The 10000-nt window shown below is 40.9% G+C and overlaps 2 protein-coding genes across 5 annotated transcripts in view; one reads left to right on the top strand and one right to left on the bottom strand.

Annotated features, from left to right (window-relative positions):
- The window catches only part of LOC125044792 (mesencephalic astrocyte-derived neurotrophic factor homolog), an 8029-nt gene extending 7904 nt beyond the window's left edge, over positions 1-125 (top strand). For all 4 annotated transcript variants that reach the window (XM_047641749.1, XM_047641750.1, XM_047641747.1 and 1 more), the window contains exon 5: positions 1-125. This exon is cut by the window's left edge and continues 664 nt beyond it. The gene's annotated coding sequence lies outside the window, so the exon portion shown is untranslated.
- Positions 126-1955: 1830 nt separating this feature from the next.
- LOC125044808 (serine/arginine repetitive matrix protein 1-like) lies at positions 1956-8558 on the bottom strand. The gene is made up of 15 exons (XM_047641769.1): positions 8525-8558; positions 7589-7696; positions 7285-7394; positions 7070-7240; positions 6790-6851; positions 6547-6651; positions 6016-6252; positions 5581-5880; positions 5302-5431; positions 5045-5178; positions 4403-4744; positions 4073-4267; positions 3670-3940; positions 3400-3498; positions 1956-2963 (listed from the first exon to the last, which is right to left on the bottom strand). The coding sequence occupies exons 1-15, from the start codon at positions 8556-8558 to the stop codon at positions 2841-2843; spliced, it is 2421 nt and encodes an 806-aa protein (XP_047497725.1). The 3' UTR covers positions 1956-2840.
- Between the last annotated feature and the right edge of the window lie 1442 nt (positions 8559-10000).

Below are 10000 nucleotides of genomic sequence, written 5' to 3'. Positions count from 1 at the left end.
TAACAATGTTATAGGGAAAGGATAAAAGTTGTTCAGTGTTTCATTGAGCACAAACAGCCGCTTGAATGATACCAAAAATCACTGGATTTTATAGATATTGTTGATAAACTTTTGTAAAAATCTGATCTATAGTTTCTTTATCCTTTTTTATTTATCCCCTTCATATTTTTGAGGCTGGAAATTGAACCACATTGAAAAATATGAAACTTGTCTGTAAACTGTAGACCATAACACTAATGGCTTGTATGAAGTTTGATTTTGGGCCTGACCTTTTTGATGCAAGTACATGAATATAATTCTTATTCTGTAAACCTAATGCATCTTAATAAATCAGAATGCATATATAAAAATTTCCTGAATTTATGAAATTAATTAATTCAACTAAATTTTGAGGCAATCACCGCCTTCACAAAGTTCCACTATAGCAACAATCCAGCTCAAATGTTGCAAGTCATGTTTCAGTATTTTGCTACTTTGCAATTATTAATCTGATGTTGCTATGTAGAAAATATTATTTGCCAAGTGAAGACATCTGTTCTACTTTTAGCCAATATGTCATGGCAACAAAGGTTTTCTAATGTTTTGTTTGTAAAAATATAATTTGATACCTTGGTACTCAAATTATCAGCTTTGTTGAATTCCATCAGGTGGTAAATTGTCCTGATGCTCTGTTAATATTTTAGAACTTGTTTTAATGTCATGTTTACACAGTAATGCACTGCAGGCAAGCACAAGGTTTTTGCCCATCATTAGGCACTTGTAGTGAAGACTCCTGGCAATGGCTGTATATCATCACTATCTATTAGTGATAGTCACATTTAGTTGCACATATACTTGGCCTTGTGGATGTTATCACAGGCTTTACCCAGTAAATACAGTATAGTGATGTGTTCACAGGGGGTAAAGCCCTTAACCCTTTCCCAACGGGTACGACGTGTAGATACGTGCTATGCCCACTGTGAGTACTTGTTTGATAGTATAATTGTAGCCATCTGTGTAAAAACAGTCGCCAATGAGCCAGTTACAAGTAATGCCTGTCTCGCCCGTTTACCCTTTGATTTACGAAATATTTTACATTGTCTTATTTTGCTGTTACTATTATGTTTTTTAACATTTATTATGTTTAAAATAAAAATAACACCGATATTCAAAGCATTAGTAAAAAATACATTTTTCCCGCCAATTCAAATCAGGTATGGTTGCAAGGTCTACTAATTGATTCCTTTGTTGCCAAGTACTAGCAGAGCCATCTATGGGCAGACATTTCACAAAAAAAAAAAAAAAAAAAAAAAATGAGCACAGCATTTTTCCCCATTTTTCGTTCATTTTCCCCAGCGGCATTGGGTTAAAGCCTGTCCACACAAGCATACAAACTACTCGGTAAACAGTTTCCTCTTTCTCGCTAATGTGCCCATTGATCATGCCCACTCGTGTGGACAGGCCTTTAAAAAGTTTTGTAAAGGCCTGTCCACATGGACTGAGACTGGGCAGGTACTGTCATTGAGCATGTGTTCCCTTCCCTGGTGATTTCAGTCAAATGCAGGCATGGAGAATCTGCTGGTATATTGATCCAAGTTAATAGGTTTTGTGGCTGCTGTACTATTCCTACACCTTGTAAATGTAGGCATGGTTAACCAAATCCTTTCTAGTATCCTTCTTAAGTGTGGGTTTTGGAGATGGAGACAGAAGGGATTGTTGGGGATCACCCCTGCCTTGGACCTTGACCATGCAAAATTAGTTGGTGAAGGCTTTTTCTTCTCTGCCTTTCCTTTTCCTTCTCTTCATCCCCTTCTTTCCACTTATCCTAATCATTAATTAATTTTGAACCTTTTCATCACAATACTTTACCATAGTGCTAATTGACCTATGTCTTTGGCACATTTGTTTGTTTCAACCTCTAACCATTCTAGTATCCCTCACACTAGAATCCCAGCTCTGGTATATGTAAAAACATATTACTATTAAAAAAATCTTTATTTTCCATACCATATTTTTTACACCTAACTCAAACACCTCATACGGTTTGCATATGGTTTACAAATGCAGTCAATAACTAAAAATGAATTAATTACATTTCTCTTGTACTTGCATAACAATAAAAATAAAGACCTACAAAATTTGAGGTCAAAGTGAATTACAGGGGTTGAAACCTTTATAATAATACTGCATTACAGTTGACAATAAAACACATTTTCATAAGTTTACTGTACACAGCATTACAAATGAGAACTTTCCACTAACTTGACCATATAATCAGTTCACACTTTTTTAACATTTCCTAATTACACTTACATTTCAATGTGTTTCTTTTGCTGAAATGGATTTTTTTTTCACTTTCATAATTTCTTTCAGCAATAATTCGTTTTATGAAAGTAAACATTACAGTAGAAACTGCAGTACAATAATATCCATATACAGCACTTTACATACATGAGGTCAATATTTACTTATTCCTTACACTCTATCAAACGCTTGACTCCAATTAGAAAAAGAATAAATTTGTATACAATGTTTGGCCTTTCACTGATATTCTTGTATACCAAAGTGTAAAATCACAAAACTTATATTTCTTTATGCAGCAAATAAGTACTAAGTACTTTACCAGTTTCATTTACAACATAAGAATACTTGCATTTCTATGCATCATACATTAATCTGTAATAATTCTTCAGACACACAGTTATGTACATGACAACACAAAAGCTGCTTGGCATTGCATGACCATACACATTCCTCTTTTGCATACACACTCAGGAGTTCTGAACAGACAACACCACTGCTGCTTAACACTGTATGGCCATACACACTGCAAATCTGGGAGTACAAAATCTACTTTATTTCTACTCTGACTCTGAAGCAGCAGATGATCTCTCTTGACGCTTCATGGAAAGGAGGGCCTTCTCTCGAAGCTTACGTTCCAACTCTTCCCCTCCCATGCTCTCTCCTGATTCACTCTCTGACTCCTGACAAGGGGGAAAATTGTGTTTTTATTTTTCTTACCACCAACCCTTTAATTAAAGTGATGCAAGGTTAATGACTATGGTGTTAAAAGCCAAGATTATAACAAAAGTGATACCTAAAATGTGACTTTTATACCATAAGCTTCACTCAGTTTGAGAAACCGCTATATGATTCAAAATTTGAACATGCTTCTGAGCTTAAGAATATTCAAAACATGTTTTTGTGATAGCTGGCCTTGAAACATGCTTCTAAGATAATGAATTTCTCTCTTAAACATTTCCCCCAAGTCCTTTGTCTCTCACCTGAAAGCAGCTTCTAAGGCGATATTTCCACAATACTGGTAAATCATTTTTCCCCACCTCCGTATTTTGGTGACTTCCAACAACTCTAAAGGTCACTGTCAACTTGTATAAAATCTTGGTCTGACTGACAACTTACCTCATGTCTGTGTTTTTTATGCTTCTTCTGCTTCTTATGTTTCTTGTGTTTCTTCTTCTTTTCCTTCTTCTTTTTCTTCTTTTCTTCAGTTTCAGATCCCTAGAAAAAAAAAAAAAAAAAAAAAAAAATACAAATACAAATTAACAGACCGTAAAAAACAGCTGTGAAATGTTACAGCATTCCAAAGCAAAAACTCTTAAATACTTAAAAACTCTATACATATAAGACAAACTAAATTATTTTTCACACCATCCACTCAGCTAAACTAACCTCAGATTCACTACTGCTATCCTTCTTCTTGTGCTTCTTCTTCTTCTTCTTCTTTTTCTTTTCAACAGGAGATGATTCTCTGCTTGAAGATCCCTCATCCTCTTCCTCCTCCTCTGATCCATCTACTGATCCTGAGTCCATTCTCCTCCTCTGCCGTGGAGACTGAGAAACCGATGCAGATCGCGATCTCCTCTTCGGAACTCTACGGGACATTCTGCCGTCGTCACTATCAGATTCGTCAGAGCCAGAAGCAGGATGATTATTCTCATTCCTGTAATCATATTAAATTATTTGCTTTGGTCATGAGGATATCCAAAACACAAAACATTCAGTGTAAAACAGAAAACAATAAAAAAGTAAAGGAGAAAAAAAGATGAAAGTTGAGTTTCACCACTCTACTCACTTCTTTGTAAGCTTATATTGGACTTCCTTGATTGTGTCTGCTGAGTAATTGGCAAGCTGCATCAGTCGACTAGCATTGCTTATATTGTGTTTTTTGTCTGCAGCTGCTGGGGGAGGAGGGCCACCCCTACGAGGAGAGTGAGATGCGCTGCCATGCTTCTTACGGACTGGTGATCGCGAGTGTGTTCGGCGATATCTGCTGTTAGAACTTCAATTGTAAATTACTGTTATCATGAGATAAAATAAACAAAATAGTAAAATACAAGATATTTACCAACTGCAATTGTGATGCATATTTCTCAATAATATTAATTGCATTCATACTACCTACCTCTGAGGAGGAGACATAGGCCGTCTACGTGGACTGGATGACCGCCTCCCTCTTGGACTAGGCGAACGTCTTCCTCTTGGGCTGACTGATCTTCTTCCCCTAATGCTGGACGATCTCCTCCCTCGTGGAGTAATGGATCTTCGACCTCTAGGACTTGGAGACCTTCTGTTCCGAGGGCTTGGTGATCTGCCTCTTCTCATGTTTGGTGACATTCTGCCTCTGGGACTTGGTGACCTCCGCATTCTTGGGCTGCCCTTTGGACTCACAGACCTCCTACCACGAGGACTAGGGGACCTCCTATGAAATCTTGGGCTTGGGGAATGTCGACGGGGACTGGGTGACCTTGGTGATGGAAGCAAATACAATTTTTAACCAAAACAAAAGCAAAAAGATATACTGTTTTAACCTGTTACTGCCAGGTCACGTGTATAGGCATTATAACAAACCACTTGATCTGCCATGTGCGGCCATGCGCGTGGTGATGTGCAAGAGTGTGCTGCAAGTTCCATCTACTTTTTCTATCTACTTTCAAAGAAATGATATCTTGAATCAATCTCAGCTAATCTTAATGCTCAGACTGCCTCTAGGTCTTGTACTGCAAAAGTACAGTAAAAAGGTATTTGTATCATCTGGAAAACATACCTGCGACGATATCTAGGAGAGGGTGATCTTCTTCCCCGTCTGGGTGGTGAGGGAGACCTCTTATAACGTGGGGGTGACCTACGCCGTGGAGACCCGGCCCCTCTATGGTCACCAGTAAAGTTACGGGCTTGTCCCTTTACACAGAAAGTATGGTGTCATTATTCCATAGCCTGAATTAACTTTTAAATTAGTATGATACAGAATCATTTATTTGTATTATAAATTCCATTACCACAACCATTAATGAAGACACTTACCTCATCTTCTGAACTTGACGGGTCTCGATTTGACCTGTACTGTCGCTTTTTGAGAACCGAGTCTTCTTTGCGATGTATCTCAAAATCATCTTCCTTGTTTCTTGGAGCAGAGCGACTGCGTGATCGAGAACTGTTGCACAATGTGAATGTATTAATGGAAGATTCTTGATATAAAAATGTCTTATTTAACAGATATTTCACTCCTTCCTTAAAAGAAAACGATACATGATAGTAATGATGCCAAGAATGAAATACATTTATGTAATCTCCATGTATTACCTGGAAGACTCTGAATTTGAGCTTGGAGAGCGTGTTCTCCTCCGTATCTTGGGCCTAGGAGATGACGACCTTTTGTGTGGACTAACTGAACGCTTTCGGATACTAGGAGATCTCTTGCGAGGACTGGCTGACCTTTTCCTTGGACTAGGTGATCTCTTGCGTGGACTAGCCGATCGTTTGCGAGGGCTGGGTGATCGTTTGCGCACAAGGGGTGAGTGCTTGCGAGGACTAGGAGAACGCTTTCTCGAAGAGCCTCTGCGCCTCCTGTCTTCCTCTTTCTTTGGTGATCTTCCTCTTGATCTGAGGAAGTTTTACATTTACACATTTATGGTAAAAAGGAAATTACTTCATAAATTCATATATAAAGACTCAAACCCTAATCTAGTATCAATCCTATTTTTTAAAGTCTGCATAAAACTTCATGAATCTACTAACCTTCTACTTTTTCTGTCTCTTGAGTGTCCTCTTTCCCCTCTGTCTCTGTCCCTCTCACTACGCTCTTTCTTTGGAGAAATCTCTGGCTTTTCTTGTTTGACTGTAGCTTCCTGCTTAGGCGAAGAAGGGTCCTGTTTCGGGGATTTTGTAGCTGCAGACTTTTCCTTGGCTGAAACATCACCATTAGTTTCTTTCTTTTCTTCTTTATTCTTACTTGATTCATCCTTCTTGTCCCACCTGTTAAAAAATCAATAGAATTTCACTCAAAGCTCACTCTATGCCTATCCATTGTCTATGATTAAGATTTTTAAAAATCACTGACAGGATTTTCCAACATAGTAGCAAGATATTTCAAATTAAGCAGTTAAAAAAAAAAAAAAAAAAAAAAAAAAAAAAAATCAATAAAAATCACACAGAAGCAGCCATTAGAGCGATCATTTATATATATATATATAAATTATATAATATATATATATATATATATATATGAATCTAGAAAAAAGAACAAGAAATTTAGTTTATTCTCCATACCTTGAAGACTCCTTTTTGGAATCCTTCTTGTCATCCTTTGAACGAGGAGAACGTGACCTGTCCCTTCGTGACCCACGTGACGATCTGTCTCTGCTACGACTTCTCCTGTTTCCGTGACATTTAAAAAGAATCATTAATGAAATGAAGCACAGAAGTAAAGTCGATATACTATTTTAAGATACCAATAAAGGATAAATATCCATAAAAAAGGAAATATTTTAAAAGAAACACTAAGAATAATACCTGTCTCTGCGATCCTTCTCTCTGTCTTTATCACGATCTCGGTCCCTCTCTTTATCTTTTTCCTTTTCCTTATCTCTTTCTCGTCTTGCCTCTTGTATTTTTTGTAGCCTCTCTTCTTCCTCCTTCATAAAACAAATAAAAGGTTCACTAGTTCAGTATGTTTTTAACACTACCATAAAATTTGCATGTCAAACATCAAATCAATATAATACAAGAACAAAATAAATTGCTGGACTCTTAGTGTTTATTCTAGCCAGAAACCAATACAAAGCTAACTCACCATTTTCTTTTTCAGTTCTTCTTTCTTCTGATCTAGGAACTGTTTGGGTATACCTGATGGACTTGCTTGGGCAGAGATCAGGAGGTCCCATAGTTCTCCCATAAAGATTCTGGCATTCTTACCATTCAGGAAACCAGTCAACATGATCTGCATTTTCCTAGGATCTGGATTCTGCAAGACATAACACATTTTTTTAAGCAAAAGTTGAAATTTACTTTATACAGTATGAACTTATACAACTGTTGGACAAGATTCTGGACTGATGTACTAGTCCTGAACATATAACAGTACAGTGATAAGTCTTCCAACATCAAGGTATGAAAACCTTTGGATTAAGGCCACAGGTATATTCTTAGTACAAGCTAGTAGTTTAGTTAGTGTGGTCCAATAAGTTATTCCAATAATTGTTTCAGACAGATGCTAAGAGGGCTTGTTGGGTATTAGCATCTTGGAGAATGGCCTTCAATTGGGAGATGCCAGTGACAGCACCTACGATTACACGAGACTAACACACCAAACCTGAGAGAGCCGCACAGACCCCCACACTACAAGGCTGAGGTTCAGCATCTGCTTCCACTCTCCTCCTAGAAGGCTGAGTCAGTTCAAATATCAGTCTCAACTCACTCACTGACACATCAATTTATATTTTAAATGCAATATTATCAATTGAATTTATGTCAACCTGCACACACTGAATTTCTTTTTTTTTTGCAATGCTGATAACTTACAAAATTAATAAGTATACCTTTTTATTCAAAACTGAAAACATTAAGTATTCATCAAGTTACAACAGATCAATGAATTATAGTCATCATAAGAAAACATTTCAATAAACAAAATAAAACTGGAAGCAAAACAAAAAGTAATACAGGTTTTAGAATGAAGTAGGGGAATTTATGATCAAGTCAAGAAATGGAGAGGGGGGTTAGAGAAAGAAAGAAAAAGAAAGAACAGGGCATTTATATAATCTCTATCTCATTATGTATACTTGAAAAAACCTGATTATGCACTAGATAAATGTTCAACTGTCTATCCTAGGACAGGTAAAGGCTTCCTCTAGTTCCATTTCTTATAATCATATCTATCAATAGCCTCAAAAAATTTCTTTCTAAATATGTGCAAGATTAAATATTTGGCTATATGTGTGTATGTGTGTGCGTGTGCATGTACGTGTGCCTGTGCCTGTGCCTGTGCGTGTGTGTGTATATGTGTGTGTATGTGTGTGTGTATGTGTGTGTGAGTGTGAGTGTGAGTGTGAGTGTGAGTGTGAGTGTGAGTGTGAGTGTGTGTGTGTGTGTGTGTGTGTGTGTGTGTGTGTGTGTGTGTGTGTGTGTGTGTGTGTGTGTGTGTGAGTGTGTGTGTGTGTGTGTGAGTGTGTGAGTGTGTGAGTGTGTGTGTGTGTGTGTGTGTGTGTCTTGTAAACACACACATGCACAAACATGCATACATGCTCACAATCGTACACATTGTAAATTGAGTGTGAGCACATTGCAGGTTTGTGCATATACGTGTGCATGCACAACTGCATGGAGAGAGAGGGGAGAGAGAGAGAGAGAGAGAGAGAGAGAGAGAGAGAGAGAGAGAGAGAGAGAGAGAGAGAGAGAGAGAGAGAGAGAGAGAGGGGGGGGGGGGGGGGGGGGGGGGGGGGAGGGGGGGGGGGGGGAGGGGGGGGGGGGGGGGGTGGGGGGGGGGGGGGGGGGGGGGGGGGAGGGGGGGGGGGGGGGGGCGGGGGGGGGGGGGGGGGGGGGGGGGGGGGGGGGTGGGGGGGGAGAGAAAGGAGAGAGGAATGAGAGGGGGAGAGAAAGGGAAGCGGGGGAGAAGAAAGGAGAGGGAAAGAGAGAGGGGAGAAGAAAGGGATAAGGAAGAGAGGGGGGAAGAACAGAGGAGATGGAAGGAGAGGGAGAGAAAGGGAGAGGGGGAGAGAAAGGGAAGGGAAGTAAGGGGAGAAAAAAGGGAGAGGGAATGAAGGGGGATAGCACGGGAGAGGAAAGGAGAGGGGGAGAGAAAGGGAGAGGGAAGGAGAGGGGGAGAGAAAGGGAGAGGGAAGGAGAGGGGGAGAGGAAAGGGCGAGCCAGTCGCGGGGCGCCGCCATGTCAGCGGCCGGTCTCGGGGGCTCGCTCCGGGCGCTGTGCCGTAGCGGTTCCTCCCTTTGCTCTGTCCGTCTCTGGGGCTCTCCCTTCTCTGTGTCGCTCACTGTCTCGTCCGGTGGCCTGCTGCGTTTCTCTTTCTCTGTCCTGCCTGTCTTCTAGTTCTCGTTCTACTGTCCTGTAGCCGGCGCGAGTTCTCTTGCTCGTTCCGTTTCCCGCTTCGATTCTCTTGCCGTGTCCGTCGTCTAGTTCTCTGCCTGGCCGCTTCCGTAGTCTCGTTCCGTTTCCCGTCGTCAGAGGTCTCGTTCTCTTTCCTTTTCCTTTCGTCTAGTGCTCTTTCTCTGGCCGTGCTTCGCCTTTCGCGTGCCTGCGCGCTTTCTCTTTCCTTCGTCGTCTTGCTCTTGAGCCGTCTCGCTGTCTCGGTCCTCGTCTTTCTTCGCTTGCGTCTATCTCTTTCCGGCTCCGTCTCTAGCTCTTTCCTGACTCTGTCGCCAGCTCGGTCCTTCGCTGGTCCTTCTCTTTTCGCTATTCTCTTCGCACGTCGCTTTCTCTAGCGTGCTCTTCCGTCTCCGTCTCTATGCTGCATGTCCCTTAGTCGCTGCTCTAGCTCTGGCCTTCGCTTTATCATAGCTGCTTGTTCCGCGCTTGCTCTAGCTCTAGCTCTTTGCCTTCTCTATGCCTCTTGCCTTCGCGCTCGCGCTCTCTCGCTTCCGCGCTCTCGCGCCTCGCGCTGCGTTCTCCTATTTCTCGCGTGCGGGCGCGCGCTACGCTCGCTCGCTCGCGCTCTCGCGCGGCTCTCTCTCTCTCTCTCCTCTCTTTCTCCTCTAAGTGCTCTCCGCGCGTT

This window comes from Penaeus chinensis, chromosome 36, assembly GCF_019202785.1.
Source record: "Penaeus chinensis breed Huanghai No. 1 chromosome 36, ASM1920278v2, whole genome shotgun sequence".
Taxonomy (NCBI): Eukaryota; Metazoa; Arthropoda; class Malacostraca; order Decapoda; family Penaeidae; genus Penaeus; species Penaeus chinensis.
This window is presented reverse-complemented; position numbering and strand designations above follow the sequence as displayed.